We start from the raw sequence: 21,300 nt of genomic DNA, 5'->3' as shown, positions 1-21,300 counted from the left end.
AACTAAGCTATGGAAGCTCTATTGTTAATATATCATTAATAATTTCAGTTCAAATATTAAAGTCTACCCAGCTAGATTAATGCAGTGTTTGATGATTTCAGTTCTTGACAGGATGATTTAAAAAAGAATGGAAGAGCAGACAGAGTAGTGTGGTTAAAAAGTTAATATAAACAAAAGCAAATACATGTGATTTGGTAAGTAGTAGTATTAGACAGATATAGGTTACAATGACATGTTTAGAAAGAGTTAACAGATAAAAGAATATTTATATTCTGAATTATAAGGAATTTGTGAATCATGCTGATAAGCTAGAAACACTCATGCCATAGATTTAATTAACCTTCACTTCTAGAAGAAAGGAAGGAAGTTATAATATCATTGTATAAGTCTCTCCAGTATTGCCATGACCATATGGTCAGGGCAATACTGGACTATAACTCACAACTTTGCTCACTCAGATATGGGATAGAAATCAGGAGTTAATGCTATTAAACATATGTATAAAAAAATTATTTTTTTTTTTTTTATGTAGCTTCCACCCATGAAAGGTTTGAAACTGATAGCACATAACTATACCATGGGTAGACTAGGAATTTATTTTTATTTTTGCATTAAATTTTATAATTTTTTTGGTATTTTTATTTATTTTTATATCCCCAAACCTTCCTCCAGAGATCAAACATGGAACTTTTTCAAGCCACTTCAAGATAGTCTGCATATCTTGCAGGACACACTGACAACATGGAGGACTTATCAGAGAATGGAGTTAGACAACACAGGATACTGTTGAAAGCATAGTATGCCACACTGTTTTCAGTACAAAGTTAGAAAAATTAAATAAATAATGTTCAATACACAATTATGGTGTGCATATGCCAGGTGATGAAATTCATATCTCCTCCTGTGGATTGCAAGTTACACTAACCATTAGGCCAAGTAGACTATTAGAATTGAAACTGTATGGGCCTGGCTTCAACAACAGGTTATAGAATTTAGGTAGATTTAAGAAAGCAATTAATAACTATGCGAGAGGGATGGGTTAATCAAAAATTAGCTGATGTATAATCATATGTAATTTGGCAATGCTAAACATGTCAAGTTGTTCATATATGTTTCAGCACAAATATGTAAAAATAAAAATTTTAAAAAGGACATGAGAAAATACTGAAAGTAGTAAATCTTGTATTATGCACACTGGTTTGGATACAGTGATGACTTGAATATTGCTCACTTCCTGTTCTTTTTATTTTTATTTACTTATTTCTTTAGTACTGAGTTTGTTTTTTTTCCCCTCCCTGATTTTGGTAGTGTTACATGTAAATTTTTCTGAGAAAGAATGATGACAATAACAATAATATTTTTTTTAAAAAATTATACATGGACAAAATGTTAAAATCGACCATATATTGCTTATTTTATAATTATGGAAATTTTGTGATAAAAATTTTATCTAAAAATTTTAACTGGACATTATTCGAGTAATGATGCTTATTTTTTAGAAATTTATGATGGTGTGGATTGCTATTTTCATAACTTAGTAAAACTCCGACGTCTGCAATTCATTTGACGTTTGGAATTCTGTGCAAAAGCATGTTATTAAGAAATATCAAAATTTTTAATAAAAGTGTTTCTATAAAAAGAATTTCCCAAAACTATACTGAGGTAGATTCACCTATGTCAGCGGGTGTGTGTGTGTGACTTGTTATAGTGGTAACCCAACTTCATTTTCATTAATAATGTGAATCCTATCTCCAGTCTGCTCTAAAGTTAAAGGTTAAAGTTTCCTATCAGTTAAAGGAAAATATGTTAAGTCTCCATCAGTGGCAGCCCGTACATAAGCACTGCGACACCCCCAAGGAAAAAATGAAAAAAATAAATTTTGTTTGTGTTTATAAATAATAACAATGCTTACAATATTATAAATGCAATACAACATGTTAAAGGTTACAGCTTATGTTCTGATATTGATTGAATAGTTACTAATTGGAATTGTTCGATTAACGCTTTAGATTATGAAACAAATGCACTGCGATCTAAGGCTGATATTCGTTTGCACTTGTCATTGCATGTTACGTCATTAGATACACCGTCTGGGCAGCGTATCTTATTATTGCGTGCGTTATTTCTGTGAGATATGAAACATTTATTATTGGTGCATGTGCATGGTGAACCATTTTTTGTAAATCTTATTTTATTTTGTTAAAATAACATATAATTATTTATTTATTATAGATACAAGGCTGAATTATGATAAGTGTCACTGCTGAAAATATGAAAAGAATTATATTTTTTTCGATTATCGTTACACGAAACAAATGCACTGTGATCTAACGCCAATATTCGTTTGCACTTATCATTGCTATTGATACGAAACTTTTATTATTGGTGTTTGTTCGTGGTGAGGATGAAATATTTTTAATAAAGCAATTTATTTATTAATAATTTGTTACTGATTAGGAAAAAAAAGTTTCATATATATATGCAGCACCCCCACTTAAAATTTTCACTGGCCGCCACTGGTCTCCATATAAAACAAACCAACTTGCATACAATTGAAAAGCCTTTATAAAAGAATTCCTGCATGAGATTTGAACACAGGTCTTTCTAACCATAAAAATCTTACTACTAACTGTATGAAACAGAAAATTACAATAACATGACAACAAAAATGGTTTAAATAATAACTGACATTATGAACATTACTTACAGGTTTATAATCAGGAATACCATCTGAGATATTTAATCGGGCAATTTCGGCTTTCAATTTTCTGCGATGATTTGGTTTGGTGATACCTATGGCAGTTAGATCCTAAGATAACAAAACAAAGATTACTAAAATAAATAAATACAGAAATGTAATATTTTCAATAAAATGCAATGAACCACATAACCTGCATAACCACAAACAGCTCTGAAGAAACAGGAAACACAGAGGGGCACTAAAATTTAATATAATAAAAGAAGACATTCATTCTTGGCTTTCAGTTTTTAAGTTAAAAGAAAATTTTAAGCTAATGATGAAGATGATCATCTTCATCATTAGCTACTCTAACAGGGCCTTAAGTGTGCCATGTCTTTCTAAGTATCTCTGGATTTTGCAACCATAATTCTAGGATAAGGTGGAAAAGTACTTGGTAGTGTGCGAATTGCACATGTTCTTCTGGTGGCTGGTTTACCTGACTGTAGGATGAAAAACTCAACTTTCTGGAAGAGGAAAAAACCTACACCTTTGCATGAGACTGGCTAACTCACAGTCAGCTGAAAGCCCTCATAAAAGGTACTTCAGGGTCTTCATATCATAGATGAATTCAAACTCAGATCTTTCCAGTGAAGGGCATCATTAAAATTAACTAAGCTGTAGAGACTCATTAAGAACTTGTAATAATAATTCTAATTTTGCTAGGTAACTGCTGAAACAATAAAATTCCAGTACAAATGTAGTGGAATTCAAAATGCATTTTGATTTGAATTGAAAATTTAAAATATTGAATCCTAATTTTAATTTCACTTCAAATAGTAGTCTAATCCAAATTCATATCCTGCTGTTCAAGTCAGTATCTTAACCAATACAGTCATCTTTGGCAACAGTCTTGACATCACAAAATAAGGTCAGCTACAAAAACAAATATCAAAAAATAACTTATTCGATATGTAAAAGCCGAACAGATGTTTCTATGATAGCCTTTACAACAGAGCAATAAAGCAGCATCTTGCTCATTTAAATTTAATATACATCACAATATCATATGCCTACATTATAAAAAGCAATATTTATTGCATTAAAAGTAATAAATATTACTGTTATTTTATCAGTTCTAAATCCTCAAAAAAAGACTAACAAATTATGCACATTACTAGAAGAAAAAAAAAGATTATAATATGCATACTTGTATAAAATATAATAATGTATCAATTTGTGATACATTATACAAGAATGCCTCAAGAAAAAGATTTAGTGCCTAACAGCAAGCTTATTTTGAAAACACATTTATTACCATTTATTAAGAAATTACAATACAAGAATATTATTATTAAGATAAAAGAATGAAAACAGTTTTATGAATGTGAAGAAAACTGTAAATCATAAGAGAATAATTCTTATAAAAGGTTATAGTTATTTTCTCCACATTGTTCTCGATGCTAAGCTTAGGATGATTAAATGATAGACTTAGTGAAGCAAGATTAATATCAGAAATATTAATTCCAGAACTTGTTTCTTTAAAACAAGTAATATAATAATTGGAGCTTCCATAGCTCAGTTGGTTTAGATGAGTCCTTTGTTTGGAAAGACATGGTTTGAATCCCATCTATGATCACCCTTTGATCAGAAACCTTTATCAGGTTTCTGATCAAAGGGCGAGTTATCTGGTCTCATACAGTGGTGGAGGATTTTTTTTCCTCATGGAAACTCTGATTTTTTTGTCCTTCAAAACAGGTAAACCAGCCAGAACACACACACAATATACAAACTCAGGAAATAAGGATTAATCAACCTATTACGTTGTATTTGGTTTCAAATACCTGTACAGTGAAGTGTGGGTCTATGTGTTAATGTAAATCAGGAAGAAATATAATAATTAAAACTAAAAACTTTAATGAAATAAGAAAATGTCTATGAAAATATAAGGCATTTCCTCTGAAGATATGACAGTGCATGTTGTGTTGTGACACTCGGAAATGAAAACAAAATATGCAAAGTAACATAGAAACACACAAAAAAAGCTTAGAGGCCACTACTGCATGCACCAATCTATAAATATCTGCAGGCTAGTGTTCTCTCCCTCATCTAGTATCCTGAGGTAATGAGGTGATCTTCGGGTAAAGGCAGATTTGGAAATAGCTAAAATTCCATATTATTTAAGGAATATTTTAATACATTTCAAAAAGCCATCTAAGATAATGGATTTTTTTAATGCAGTATGGGTAGCAACAATTAAAATAAATCTAAATTGCCAAGTTGATCAGTGATTGCGATAATAAGACTTATTACACATTGCCTTGGTACACGATTTGAGAGGTGTTGAAATATATATATTTTAAGCATTTAAAAACCCGAAAAAGTTCCCAGATTTCGGGTTTTATCTCAGTAAATTTGTTAGTCAAAGAAACTGCTTTTCTTGGTAAATATTAGCCCAGCTGTTTACCAAATAATGCACACTTGGTTCCAATTACGATAGGCAAATGATTCATTTCCTTTTGTTAAGGAAATGTGTAATTTCCTTGACAAATATAATAAAGACAATTATTACAATTAAGAAATAATAATAGTATAGATAATTATGGAAGGGAGAAAATAACTTGACTGCTTCATTTCTTTTTTTGGATGCACAGTTTAGCATCTTCTTAAGGCATTAAAAACGCTCCTAGATATATTTTAACTTCATAATTGTGGTGGCCTACTTAATTTATAGGTGCATTTAAGTACCGGATATACGGCATTTCGCTCGTCTAAAATCGCGATCTCATGCTATGCTTGCTAAAGGACGGATTGTCATGAGTCATTATTTTTAATTGATAATAAGCGACAACGCGAATTCCACTTTCAACTGGCATTAAATAAGCGACGATGGCAGCTCGCAACGTCCCTGAGGGAAACTATGCAATTGCGCAGCAAGTATTGCGCAAGTAAGACTTAAGCCTAATGACACCTATCGTTGCATTTAGTAATTATAATTCGACTGTGGACACTTTTTTTTTTAATTCCTTTTTTTTTAAGATGGAAAATTAGTTTTAAAAAAAAGTAAAAGAAAGAAATAATAACTTACTAAAAATAAAAAAAAAAACTCAAGTGCAGAGATTTTTTTTTTCGGGAAAAAAAAATCCAGAAGTGGTTTATGGAAGAAAACGGTATTTACACATTTTATAATTATAAAGATAAGAAAAGAATCTTATAAATAAAATAATATTGTGAAATTTGTCATTATTTCTATTTCCTGAAAACGGAAGACATTTTGTGTTTACTCATGCAAAAATATCGATTTTCAATCTAAATTATTTTAAATATATTTGAAAAGATAACCACATATCAGTATTTACTTAATACATCCACATATGCGGATTTTCAAACATATGTGCGTTGAAAAAAATCTAATATCCTGGAACGGAAATACAATAAATACAAGATTGGAAAATACTGATATTTTAATATTTATTTATATGCCGACAATTTTATTTCATTTCGTTTTGCTATTTCCGAGAGTTTCCTTACGTTTAGGACTCGCAGTTGCTCAAACTGTCGTTATCTTGTAGTACCAGGCAGTTGTAGAAGGTCGCTCGGGAAACCTAATACTCTGAGTGAGGAAATGTCTTCTTTGCGGTAACCTTATCCACGTTCTGTCAGCACCGAGTCGGAGGTTAAGGTCCAAGGAAAGGACTGGTGCATTCGCGCTAAACTATTAGCGAAACATATCAAAGAAAAAAATGCTACTCAACTCAGATGAGAAGTGACGTTCCAGTACTTATCTAAACAAAGATGAGATAGCAAAACTGAAGGACAAGAACGTCGCTATTCGAGGTTCCAAATAAACTTGCAGGCTGTTCAATAAAGGGATGTTTTCTTTGGAATACGAAAGTGGCTATTACACGAAGATTGGTAAACAAGGAAACAGAGAAGTTTCAAAACAACTATTCGCATATGCTTTTAAGAACTGAAATAAAAATAAACTATTCAAATAATCCGAAAACATTTGGGAGGGGAAAAAACCTTGAATTTAAAAAGATAGAATATATAATTAAGGTATTTTTCTTTTCTTTTTTTTTTAAGAAAAAGGGCACCCAGAAAATATTGTAAATCTCTAAAATATGTATAAATAAGTATCATGGGTGGAACTAAAGGATTTTATATGCTGTCGGGCCACAGATGCGAGAACCCTGGCTGGCAGATTGCCATGAAGAGTCAGAGTCAATTCATGTTGAAGGAAAGAAAGGAATAAGACGATGCACGAATTCGTCACCAAAACGCGAATTCACGTTTATACGTAAAATTTTCCAACTGTTGTACGAGCAAAATAGTTACATCGCAACTATCCTACACAACTGATTAACTACGCAAACAAGACGGCAAAAAAAAAAACCCGCCAAAACAACCCAAGTACCAAAACAAACTTCCCAACACAAAAAATTATCAAACTACCATACACCCAAAACACATAAATACATCTTCAAACATACTGACTACAAACTGGTATTCACCACAAACCAAAAACTGGCAAATCTCCTAAAATCCACCAAACCTCACACACAGAAAGAAATATTTGAACAGCACAATGTAGTCTATAAATTTCCCTGCCAAAAAGACTGTGATATCACCTACACAGGTTCCACCATCGGGTTTTTATGGGCAAGACTACAAGAACACTTCCGTGACTGTAACATCCCTATTCCAGAACATTTAAACACTAAAAAACGTAACATCAAAAAGAAAAATCGAATACAAAGCACAGGAAAAACGGAAATAGCTGTTCACTGCCTTGAACAAAAACATACCCCGCAGATCGACAAGGCCATCATAGTAGACAGACAAGACAATGAAACAATGCTTAGAATATCGGAAACAATAGCCATAAAATGTGATGCGAACCTTATCAACGTACACAGGCCCTACATAATCTCCGAGGTTTGGAAGCTTCACAACATAAAATTTAGGTCACAACCCCGACCAATAGGCGATAACACAAACACTTCAAAAACAGAAGCACCTACCCGACCTGACATAGCATCCACTTTCCCAATGTGTTCAGATGACGACCAAGAATAGTCGAAACGAACCGCACCCCGTCAACCCCCTTCCCTATATAAAAAATCAACCCCTTCACCTTTTTTCCCCACCCTATATAATAATATATATGTTTTTATATATATTACTGAAAAAAAAACCCGGGTTTTTCTAATTTAATTCTCCCAATTTTCTAATTTAATTCTCCCAAATTGCCTACCCCACCATCCACACAGTCAGTAGTTTTTCGACATTGCAGAAAGAAGAAAAGCCGCAACACCCAGGAAAAGGTATGTGTAAATTTCTCTTCCTTATGCTACATATACTTTTTTGGTACATTTACATCTACAATGCCCTAAGAATCCGCGAGTAAAAAAGCCAATGACATTTAAACAGGGGCACTCCTAAACTGAAGCAGGCAAAATAGCCGTAATTATAATAGTTTATTAAGATTAAGAGGAGTAACATGGGAGTTTTCCCAGAAATAATATACAAAATAGTTACCACTTTAAAAACTATAATTTTCATAAAAAGATTATAATCGGAATAGATTCGCCTGCTTCTGCAATGCGCAGAAATCTCGAGGGGTCTCGCATTTGTGGTTGGAAAATATATAAGCTCTACAGAGCAAACGGGTATTTTTTTTTCCTTCAGCCATATCAGGCGTCCAATAAAGAGAATGGTGATCACAAACCAAACAACGAAAATCATTTACAACCTAAAATATCTTGGATAGGTTTATTAATTTTTTATTTAAAAAAATACATATATACAGAAGAAGTCTGATATTTCGGTCATATGTTCGCTGGCTGGTTTGTTTGCTTTGGAGGAGGCAAATACGTAATAATTCCAAAATGAGACCATCTATCTCACTAAGCCTGTGTAGCACAGTGGAAGTGGTGTGTCGTCTACGACGTAAGACCGTCCGAAGGAAGAGCGTCACAAGTTCTATTATATTCGCTGACTAGAGGAATTTTTGCTAAACCTTTGTTCGACAATTCTCGAGTGAGTCAATCTCTGGAACGGCAAGCGTTTTTTTTTTTCTTCCGGAGACTCGAGTTTTTCGTCCCGTAAACTCAATAAAATCGACTGTAGAACCCACACTGTTTTTAGACATTAAAACATAATGTTAGGATTAAGGACCACGAGATGGCGGCACTTGTGAAATGAGTAAAAAAATGTATTACAGTTGACTAACTGAACAACAGATGGCGCTAGATTTTCAACTTACGTTAGTTTTTCGGTGCGTATATGCATAGGAATCTATTAGTTTCATTTTGCCTCTCCATGCGTTTGAATGCAAACAACTCTTCTCTGAATGGGCGGATGCACTTCGGTGCAATTAAGTACTGTATTTGAGATTTCTGAAGCGTTTAAATGTACAACTAAAATGCGAAACGGCTGGATTTCATCAATGAACAAATTTCCTAAAAGAAGGGGAAAAAAATGTATGTTACATGCATAGGTACCGTCATGGCCTTATTCAACACGTTACAGAATTAACTCATCATCTATGACCCAGTGTATAACTGAACAAATTGATATGATTATACACACCAACAGAAAAGTAATGAATAGTATTCATTTTCATATTCATACGCAATATACACAATTTAAAATTCTTGGCAATTATGTCTTTAGGGGTGAAGCAAAATGCTTTTCATATTCCCCGCTATCTGTTGCGGTACAGTGAGGGTAAAATTTGTGAGCAGTTTGCTTGCCAAAATTATACATCGATATAGGAGGATAATATAGCTTTTGGTCTTCTATATTTGAATATGTCCGTTGCCTCGTATGCTGCAGCTTGCTGAACCAAATCGTTGGGATGTGTGGACGTCTTTATGAAAAACATGGATGCTAAGGATTGTAGAAAAGAGAAAATATAGGGAATATTTGTATCTCTATGAAGTTGATTGTTTCTAATATACCATGGGGCGTTCAGAATCATTCTCAAGCACTTGTTCTGTACGCGTTGTATTTTGATAATGTTAGTATTAGAGGTGTGGCTCCAGGCTGGAGAGGCATAGGTGATTATAGGACGAATCGTCATCTGGTATAGTTGCAATTGGATTCTCTTACTGGGCTTGCTATTTCTATTAATTAGCGGTTACATCTGTGCGATGGCTTTAGATGCCTTTGCGCACGTAAACTTGATGCGTCGGTTGAAAGATAGCTTTTTTGTTGAGAATTATACCCAGGTATTTTGTTTTTGTCTGCCAGGTAATTTTAGTATTGAATAGTAATACATCTCCTGCAGGAGACATTGGCCTTTTCGAGAAAAGAATGCAAAAGTTGACTTCCAATCTCCATTTGGAGAACCCTCCAGCTTTAGAAGGTTTTCTTGAAGCTTTCTGGTAATGAAATGGGGTCGGAGAGATCTGGTTAGTATAGTGCTGTATCGTCCGCATACAGGGCCAAAATGGAAGACATCGGATTGTGCGCGATATCCGACATGTATATAGAAAACAGCAATGGAGCTAGTAGGGATCCCTGCGGCACTCCAGCGAAGATATGGCGGTGGGATGAGGTAGAGCCGTTGGTTTTTGACTTGTATTGATCTATTCTGAAGATATGAATGGATTAGATGAACCATTTTTAGTGAGATACCGGCTGAGATAAGTTTGTGTAGGAGTCTGAAATGCCAGATATTTTGTCAAATGCTTTGGATAGGTCTAGGAAAACAGCTCCTGTGCACTGGCACCAGTTATAGCTGGTGGTGATGTATTCCACAATTCTGTGGATTTGCTGGATAGTACTGTGGTGTTGCTGAAAAGCAAACTGTTCTTTAGGGAGGATGTTTAGGTCATTTACTGAGGTTTGGAGTCGTGAGAGGATGAAAAAAATCTTATATAGTCCTTATAAGGACTGGCTTATAGGGGAAAGCAAGAATGCTTTCCATCTTCCCCGTTATCTGTAGAGGACAGTGTAGAGATAAGGTGTTATTGAGCTATTAAAGCTCTGATCATGGCAAGAGGGTAACAGCAATAGCCGAGCCTCAGTTAGAACTTCATTGGCTACAGCATTGCCATCCATTACCCTCCAAGGGTATTAATTACCGACTGTTTAAGTAAAGGTGAACTCAAAAAAAATTCGGACGATCTCTAGGCCACTCCATAGTGGGCGAAAGACCGTCCATATCTCATCTCAGCGTTGGTTCCACTCAGTGACGGGCACCCCCACCACTGAGCAGAACCGCTCTTATTCCGAAGAAAAGCATTCATTCACCGACAAAGCCGCCCACCGGGTCGTGCCGGAAAACCCTTTCCCCGGAGACTCATATTGCTCCCTTAAGGCAAAAACCTTAAGAGAGCGAACTCAACCTCTCGAAACTCATCGCCCAAGGGGGTAACAGCAACAGCCAAACCTCAGTTAAACTTCATTGGTGCAGCATTGCCATATTTAAAAGGTAAAGCCGTCTCTAAAAATTCGGACGATCCCTAAGCCACTCATTCGTGGGCGAAAGACCGTCTATCTCAGCGTTGGCTCCACTCGGTGATGGCCTTCCACCCACACGCCACCACCAAGCAGAACCGCTCAAATTCCGAAGAAAAGCATTCACCAACAAAGACCCTCAGCGGGCCGTGCCAGAGAACACTTCCCCGGAGACTCAAATCGCTCCCTTAAGGGAAAAACCTTAAGAGAGCAAACTCAAAAACTCTGGAATCTCAGCACCCCTGGGGGGTAACAGCAACAGCCGAACCTCAGTTAAACTTCATTGGTACAGCATTGCCATCCATTACCCTCCAAGGGTATTAATGAATCAATCACCGCATCTCACGGTCGATTCTCTTCTCACCCGAAAAAAATCTTTCTTAAAGTTCTTAAAAGAACTGGGCGATGGACTGAGTCCTTGACTCTTTATCCCGTCATCTGAATGAAGAAAATCTATATGGATGGGGTGTTATTGAGCTAAAAAGCTCTAGTCATGGCTGGGTAACGGCAATAGCCGAGCCTCAGTTAAAACCTCATTGGCTACAGCATTGCCATTTGTTACCCTGATTAGTAAGTAAAGGGTAAAATCTCAAAAAATCGGACGATCTCTAGGCCACTTCTTAGTGGGCGAAAGACCGTCCATATCTCAGCGTTGGTTCCACTCAGTGACGGGCTCCCGAACCACTGAGCAGAACCGCTCAAATTCCGAGGAAAATAATTCACCGACAAGAACCCCTCAGCGGGCCGTGCCGGAGAACACCTTCCCCGGAGACTCAAAGTGCTCCCTTAAGGAAAAAACCCTAAGGGAGCGAACTCAAAAACTCACACCCAGGATAACAGCAACAGCCCAACCTCAGTTTACTTCCTCGGTTCAGCATTGCTAATTGTTACCCTGATTAGTAAGTAAAGGGTAAAATCTCAAAAAATCGGACGATCTCTAGGCCACTCCATAGTGGGCGAAAGACCGTCCATGTCTCAGCGTTGGTTCCACTCATTGACGGCCGCCCCGTCCAAGCACCCCGACGGGCTCCCCGTTTAAGCAGAACCGCTCAGCGTTGGTTCCACTCAGTGTCGGCCGCCCCATCCTAGCACCCCGATGGGCTCCCCGACTCCTGAGCAGAACCGCTCAAATTCCGAGGAAAATAATTCACCGACAAGAACCCCTCAGCGGGCCCTGCCGGAGAACACCTTCCCCGGAGACTCAAGGTGCTCCCTTAAGGCAAAAACCCTAAGGGAGCAAACTCAAAAACTCACACCCAGGATAACAGCAACAGCCGAACCTCAGTTTACTTCCTCGGTTCAGCATTGCCATTTTGTTACCCTGGAAGTCCTAAAAAGGACTTTTCTTCACCAAAATCTCGAAAAAAAAGAAAAAAATCTCTGTTTAAATTTTCGTTCATTGTATTATTATGATGTGGAATAAAAAAAAGGTGGATGCTATGTTTTAAAAATTTTAACGAAATTTTTTAATTAATTGAAATATTATATTACTAATTATGAGTAAAATAGAATTACATTATTATTTCATATAAATAAAATAAATTGCAATAATAAACCGTGTAAATTCAGTAAAATAACGAAGCGAAATGACGTCACGCATAACGTCATTACACTTCGTGATACGTAAACAAACATTTCTTTGTATTAAAGCTAGAATCATCAGAAGACTACCAAACTATCTAAACGAATCCAAATACCTAACGGGGCTTAACTGATAATCAGCATTTTTTTTTCTTTTATTTTAGCAGTGCAATTCTTCAAAATCAACTGTTTTTGTGTTTCGACTTCCCATTTAAAGAACGAAAACATACGGTACTCATTTCCATCTGCAAATTTCCATCAAGTGTTGAGAGTCGGAGAGATACGAGTATCAATCGGAAGACGGAAACACACCCTGACGAACACGGTAGAAAAATGCAGTTTCCAAAAGTCGTGATTCGATCAATATCAAACACCTCGCGTTCAAGTGAAGTGCGCTTAGGAAAATCAGAAGAAAAGGGTAAGACGAAAGAAAGATAAAGAAAAAAATAAATAAAAAGGATCATTTCTCTATCCAAGACAAAAAAAAAAAAAAAAGAAAGAAAGAAATCTGAAAGGCACATTTACCCGTCACATCCTATTTACGGATGAGATGGCAGTCAAATTGGATGTTCTTGCTATCGGGGGAAAAGGACAACAAAATGTCATTGGCCTCCGCCTGCCCGGAGACAGTCAACACCAACGAAGAGCACCCGCAACTCTATCGTCGCAAAGATGGTCAGAATGCAAGTGTCAGCTAAGAACAAGTCGCCTCCGTAGCATGCTGGCGGAACCAACACCAAGCATGCATGGAAGGCAAACGTTCCCCACGAGATTTAAGACACTCCCTACATAAAAAAAAAAAAAAAAAAAAAAAAGATTTCAACTACCGAGAGTGAAGCTCACAACAAAATGACGCAACTTAAAAAATCCCGGAGTACCCGGATTTGTAAATATTTCGTACGCACTCACACCATTCCTTTTTTTTTTTTTAATTCTTCCTATTTAACTTTACGTAGAATCTCGTTACTAAAATTTATCCGTCGACTTTTATTTTTTCTTTGAAAATTAAAGACCAAATACGCATCTGCAAATTGGTAATATGTATGCCATCTGTGGAAGCGTCCTCGACCTCGTCCACTGGACGGTGGGCGTACGTGACGACGCGGACACTTTCTCCTTGTCTAGACACTGCTTCACATCCTCTTTTCCATAACTGAAGACAAGTTTTTGCGACAATTTGTCTCTGCCCGTTCATTGCCTTTTGTAGTCAATTCAGTTCACTGCTGCCCTCTAGCGACCACTTCTGTGCCTTGAAGGAGAAATCGTAGGTTTCAATACTACCAAGTATGACAACACATGGTTCTTGGGCTGCACACGTAGCTGTTCGAAACAGGATTTTAGCTGACTTAAATGAAAAGCTGTTTCCATAGTAAAAATTAAATCTTGCGGAAGTATTCAAGCAGGTTAGGTTAGGAACTTGCGCTTTTCAAGTAAATGATACAAACCTGCGTATTAGAATTATGTCTTTTTTTTAAAAAAATTCTTGGTATATTATCAAAAGAGAAAGATTTAATTTATAAATTAAACTATAATATTAATGTTTTTGTTTAGAAAAAAACATTAATATTATAATTTATATTTACAGATTATAAATTGATGCTTAGAAATCGCTCGCTTCCCCTAAGGGTCCGAAAGAAATTACACGACTGACAGAATAATATTTATTTATTTATTTAAAAAAAAAAAAAAAAAAGAAGAAACAATGAAAGAAACACCTTACAAAGACAAGCAATTTCTCTAGAATAAAATACAGGAAACACAACGAACAAAAGCGATAAATACTTCTGCTAGACTAGATCATAGCGCCCTCTGTTAGAAATCGCGGCGTGAAAAATCACAAATTATATTCAGCAACCAGAACTGAAAATGGTCCGATGGGAAAACAGTTCGAGGCAGAAAATGGAAGCATGTATCACAGCGCAATAATCTGTGGAAACGACTGACAAGCCAAACAGATCATTTTTCATCACATATGAGTTCAGTGAACAGAAAATCAATGAAGGGTTATTCCAAAGAATGACACGCTAAAGGGGGGTATTACGAATACTTACAGTTAAGTTTCTATCGACGAATTTTGATTGTTCTTTGACACTTCAATGTAAACTAAAGGCAAAGTAGAAACCAAAGAACTATTATAAGTAAAAAAAAAAAAAAAGTCGGCATCATTTAGAACTTTTCTTAGATATGCTCTATGTATGTGGGCAATTTAAATGCATCATGTGAGTGTTAAAACTACGGATTGTTCAAATACAAACCTGTGTAAATGCAGTACGTAATCCACCATTAGTATTGATGTGCGTGATTCTCACATCTTAATTACGATACTCGTCTTTGTTCCGCACCATCCATTAACGCCTTTAAGTTTCGTGAGGATGGTTCGTTAAAAGAGTTTTACGACAAATAATGAACAATAACAGAGCGGTTTAAATTACATTCAATTATAGACCTTATTGTTTCAATGGACAAGCGAACAGAACAAACGTAGCATTGTCTAGCCCATAAAAGAAACAGAATGGCTGCTGGGATGTTCCCATAGCAACAATTAAAGCTCGCGTGATAGCTGGAAAAGCAGTATTGTTAACATTGAAAAACAAATAGTCTTCTGCTAGGCTTAGAAGCGTGTAGTTTTCATGTCAGGAAGAGGGGGGGGGAGGACAAAAAATTGTTCGAGCTGAAATGTACTAATTTTACGTTTGCCTGTAGATGGCGTTAATCTTAGAAACTTTATTCTATTTTTTTTTTCCCCACTGTTTCCTCTAACTTCCGGGAGATTTTGAGGAAGGGGTTGAGGAAAAGAGGGGATATAGGATCAACCAACCGTGGTTAACAGCCGCGGCTTACAGTATTTGATGTTCGTAGAAAGATAGCAGGTTTGGCGGCCGATAAACTCCCCTAATGAGTGCTTTTAATCGCTCCTTTACGACAGCCGAGGACCGTAAAGATACCTATCACGGGAGATGCATTTCCTCTGCCGAGCCAAAATTTTAACGCTTACATCCCAACAAACAGAACTGGGAAAAGAGATACAAATCCTTGGGCTCACAATATCAGCTTAAAATCATTGTGAAAGGATGCGGACATAGTTGTTGAAGATCCGATTGACAATAGGGAGTTGTATGTTCCCTAATCTTTAATTTCTGTCCCCCCCCCGCGTCTTCATATAACGTGAAATTTAAAACCCGATTGGAAGAAAAAAAAAAGAGTAGAACGTGTTTGTTTATCCACAAGTTGTCCCTGCAGGGAAAAAAAAAAAAAAGGGCGAAAAAGCAGTTAGTCACTTTATACACGTTGCTATGGCAACGATGTTTCAATACGGAAGTATATATCACTTTGTTTTTGTTTTTCTTTACGGAGGTCTAAAGTGGTTCAAACAAGCTTGATAAAGACCAGCTGTCCTGTTGAAGTTCCAGGCTTTTAACTAAAAAAAACTGTAAGGAAACACTAATACTGACAGCTAAGCTAGAATGAGAAAAAAAATCAACAATGAAAGCATTCTGGTTGTCATGACAATCCCACGTGGCACGTAAAAAAAAATACAAAATTGTACTTTTCATCGTTTGGTCTGTTAAATCTTTAGAACATCCAAATACCCAACGGACATTAAGCAGAGAGGTTTTGAATTTAGTTGAAAGGAAATTCTTCGGTTGGAAAAAAAAGTAATTTAGGAAAAAAAATGAAGGTATAAAAACAACTAGAAGACTTATGTGAAAACAAACAGCTCCTTAGGGAGAAGAGCATGTTTACGAACTCAAATATATTTCTTTTTTTTCGCTGATTTTTTTTTTTTAAATTCTTAAAGAAAAACTGATTTTAATCTCTTAACACAGGAAATATATACATGAATAACTTACCTCCGGAGTCATTCGCGAAATGGTTGGCATATCGTAGCCAGCCTGTAGGAACATAGGGATGTATTCTTCAAATCGTAGACTGGACAACCAGGCTGCCAAAATTTCTCCATCCTAAAAGAAGCATAAATTGTATCATCCACAGAAAATAAATCTTCACACCGTCAACAATTACTTGCTAAACATAATAGATTCAGTATCGTTAATATCATTAACATAAAAAGGCGCCATCTTTGGAGAATTCGGAGAACTTCAGAGGTTTTAAAAAAACCACTATCGTAAGATAAAAAGAGTGGAAAATGGCGAAAGAATGACACTGTCCAATACGAACGATATATTCTTCATCCTGGCTTGCTAAGCTGACTGACAATCTTCGACATATCAATCCTATTGACATGTGCCCGTCTACGAGGCGTGATAGATATTGCTCCCCTGCCACGGCGTATAGCTTGTCAAATCTCTCCAGAGGGCGATGGCGGTTTGCATCGCAGGCCTCTGGTGGCTCATCACAACAAAGGACATAAAAACTGTCATATGACCGCTCGCCCGCAGAGTTCGGCGGGTCAGTCGTTGACTGTGGGAATGCTTTGTCGTCCCTTTGCATCGCTAACACACACATACGCGATAGATAAAAGAAGACAGCGCTAGACCAAGAATACGCAACCAGATGGTCACTAGAAAAAGCTAGATACCAGCTCCTATTCGGAAGTCGCTATTCAGGAATAACTTACATTGGATAGCGTACCGCAATGGCTTTGTATTAAACCGAATAGCCTATATTAAAAAAGGACTAAAGAAGATGCTACTGTAGCTAAGACGGCTGCAGTAATAGGATGCTCAACAATGTATGATATGAGATGTTTTCAGAATGGTTAATGTGCCAATAAAACATCAATGAAAAGAGACCACTGTCATTAAGATGAAAAGCCAAACGGCTATTTTTTTTTTTTTCTGGCGAGGTTGATAAGTTAAGGGGATAAAAATCCCTTATTGTTTTTTCAGCCAGTAAGCGAAACTAAGATCGAAAACTACGATCTGAACGTTTCATGCCGACGAACCGTCGGCGTATCCAAGCGTAAGTGACCACTTGGTAGAGCCACACCACGGCAACTCGTTGCAAAGGTGGAGCAAGATCCCTCACTGTTCTTGATTTTTTCTCATAATGTAAAAACACACAGCTCTTAGGAGATGTAGTACTGTTTTACATTACAAATGTAAAAGTAGCTAGACCTAGAATATCAGCGTTTAAGTGAAAAGAACTTACATACCTTTGCTATACGATTGCCAGAAAGGTGTGTCACTATTTTATATTATAACAAAGTATAACTAAGATGAAAAACAATAAGGGATTTTTATCTCCTTAACTTATCAACTTCGCCAGAAAAGAAAGAAAAAAAAAAAAAAATAGCCGTTTGGCTTTTCATCTTAGTTATACTTTGTTATAACATAAAATAGTGACACACCTTTCTGGCAATCGTATAGCAAAGGTATGTAAGTTCTTTTCACTTAAACTCTGATACCTTCCTCTTTTACCTTCCGGTGTCGAGGATTTTCTATATTTAACTGCTAAAGTCTCGAGGATAAGGTGTTTAACCCTATGCCTCCCAGTGTGTCCTATGTCTGTAAATGCGTGTGTTCATGGGGTCGGGGACTAAAACCCTACCTCCGTATGAGACCGACTAACTCACCTTTAGTCGAAAGAGACCAGATAAAGGTTCCTCACATTACTGACAGGTCTATCGAATCCAGGTCTTTGTCTCAACCGACTGAACTACGGTGACTCCTGTGTAACCTATTAATATAAAATCCACTTCTTCCCTTCATGGTATTATTAGGTCTAGTGACCTGTTCTAGCCTCACACTATCTCTTTAAATGCCATAGCTATTGTGCTATAAGGGTTAGTGAAGCGTAAAATAAAGCCTTTCCTAACCAAATGTCACCTGCACGTGGTACAGCCTGCTTTAACAAACGGGGATATGACGACCAATCTCAGTGGAATAACTGATCCAACCTACAGAGGAAACGCTGCCCTTTATGACGATAACAGGCAGTGTTCCTGTCAGCAGAATTGCTCTGCTATGTATGGGTGATGAGAGTAACAGATGAGTTCTCTTATTTGGTTGTCCCGCGCGCGCGCGCGCACGCACACACACACACACATTTTAAAGAAGCTATTCCGTTTGTTTGCAACGTGTGTACATTTATTGAGGTGTAAATCACTGGAATTCGAAGCCGGTCTGGATTTGAGTCTACATCGAAACTGCGTGAATTCTGTAGGCACAGACTTTCTCTAATCTCTCTCATTCTCCACCCTTTACTTCAGTGCGCTGTACAGAAATTCTAAAGAAATTCTTAAAACATGTTCCTGAGTCCCCGCAACTTAAAAATGTTGCGGGGACTCAGGAACGTGTTTGAAGTTTGTGTTCACATTTGCCTCTGATAATAATCAAGTATTCTTAGAGACTAGAAACGTCGGACGAATCAGCTATAAAGGCTGCTGACGGGCGTATAAAGTGTTGCACGGAATCGTCAAAAAACGTAATGGCTTCGGATAAACCGATAGATTTTACAAACCCTAACGCTAGCAAAATGTAGTAGTTTCTAGTGGACGGATCATTATTTACTTCAGCCAATGGAACCAAAAGATAAATGGCCACCTTGCTAACATGACAGACGATCTAAAAAAAAAAAAAAAAAAAAAAATCAAGTTGGAAAACAATCAATATTGTTAAAGAGTTGAAATAATCACTCAAGGAAAGCCGATTAAAAATTCAATGCACACCAAAAAAAAAAAAAACCCTTTTAAGTGCTTTAGATCATTAGTATTTAGAAAGATAAAAAAAAAAAATCCAAATATGGAAAAAAAAAAATCTCAAGAGTCACATCCAATCACCTTCCTTCAAAACTAAACTGCACCGCTTCTACGTCCAAAATCCGATTTGTCGAACAACAGCCACAACGGTTGTTGAAAATATGCATTTCCCAAAGCTTTCTATTTGTCTGTCAGAAACACAGTTTCATCGGGGAGTGCGGACACAAGTGCGCATGCTCCAGAGTACGGTAGGATTAGTGGAAAAGCCTCGCAGCTCATAGTTACCGTACATGAAGAAAATAAAGTAACGCAAGGAGCCAAACTGTCATCATCAATAAACCTCTAACTACACAAGTTTTGTGCCGATAGCGGTTCATGGAGATCTGTGTGGCATTTTTCACATAACCCCTTACTGAAGGCTTACGACTTGCATCTTTCATGGTAATGTAACTTACTTCACTAGACCGGAAATCTTTGGCGTCGGAAGGGCTAACACTTTATGATGTATCTTGTTAAACCATCGTATAACAACCTAAGAAAAATCCAATAAGTCTGCATTTTCAATAATCGTATAGCGAGGTTTCGCTTGGGAAACAATACAATGTATTAGGAAGCCCAAAGCGCTAATAAAATCTAATTAACCAATAATGAATTGCATAAAGATGAGTCCCCCTTAATGAGATAGTCCGATTTTAACCCATAAATCAACAGCACACAGAAATTCTACAAATGAATCAATTTATACGAGAAAACTATAAATAAAAGGAAAACGAAATATATTAAAATGTCCCTGTCATGCCAGTTTTCACGAGTTTAAAACTCTTCTTTTGTTTAAAGGCAAACTAGACAACAAGGGACGTTGTTCAGCCCCCCCCCCCTTCCCAGTATCTAATTAAATTTATTCACGCTTAACGCCAAAAGTTCTTATCTTTTCAACAATCCTCCTTTCAATCTGTAATTAATTATGTTGCTAATAGTGGCAATTCCCATGAAATCATTTATGTAAACAACGTGCAAAGATAACTGCAACAACTGATACATTTCTTTCACGCGCCCTTCTAGTCACGTGTGAAAAATTCGTATTGTTACGTTGACAGGAAATGACAGCAGAGAACTGGATCGTTTTTATGACGAGTAAGCAAAGTCGGTAATTTATGTCTGTAAATGGAACAGTTTCTCGCTCGCTGTTTTCGACGCCTTCTACATAGAAAAGGTGCCGACTTCACGCTGTAATTTTATTTAGCGTTTACTCGCGCAATACTTTCTGCTAGGTCGCGACATTAATTTCCGCCAGTCAAAATAAGTCGAATCATTTTGTTTTTATAGCTGATCCATTGTGAGTACTTCTTTTTCTCTCGTACCTATAAAATTGAATGGACGAGGATTCGGAATATGGTGCAATGATGTTTCAGTTAACGTAAATGGCGTTGAATAATTTTATTAGGCAACTGCAAAAGCACATTCTTGAACGATTTTTTGTCAACGTTTCTTCTAATATTTTGTAAGCTATGATAATATACCCGAAACTTACATGTTATTTCGTATTGGTAAACACCATTCGGTGTATTTCGTTTATGGAGTATACTTTTTACGCAGAATCTTACCAAAAATAAAAAATAAAATAAAAATAAAATAACGCACAACTTTTTTTAAATTAATCGTATTTTAAAAAATCAGGAACACATTCATTGTTTTCAATTGCCTTTATTTATATTTTTATTCATTTGTTTATTTTGTAATTATATTAAAATAAATAAATTCAACCGCTAACGTCTTTTATTCACCAAAGAGAGATCAGGTGAAACTCTTCGTTTTAATTATGGAAATCGGTGGGCAGTCGGTTTCCGCCCTTCGTGATCATCTATAGACCAGTCCATCTCTACCGATGAAATTACGGCAAAGAACTGCCTAT

General features: G+C 36.5%; 1 protein-coding gene across 2 annotated transcripts in view; it reads right to left on the bottom strand.

The window, feature by feature from the left end:
• LOC150094852 (caskin-2-like) overlaps positions 1-21,300 on the bottom strand; it is a 378,559-nt gene that overhangs the window by 102,177 nt on the left and 255,082 nt on the right. For both annotated transcript variants that reach the window (XM_090411520.1, XM_090411521.1), the window contains 2 exons: positions 16,579-16,689; positions 2,708-2,809 (listed from right to left, as the gene is read on the bottom strand). In XM_090411520.1, coding sequence (XP_090267646.1) covers positions 2,708-2,809; positions 16,579-16,689 — 213 coding nt within the window. The remainder of the gene's footprint in view (positions 1-2,707; positions 2,810-16,578; positions 16,690-21,300) is intronic.

Source organism: Typopeltis vanoorti, chromosome 21, assembly GCF_054136105.1.
Source record: "Typopeltis vanoorti isolate ZY-2024b chromosome 21, IOZ_Tvanoo_1.0, whole genome shotgun sequence".
Lineage (NCBI taxonomy): Eukaryota > Metazoa > Arthropoda > Arachnida > Uropygi > Thelyphonidae > Typopeltis > Typopeltis vanoorti.
This window is presented reverse-complemented; position numbering and strand designations above follow the sequence as displayed.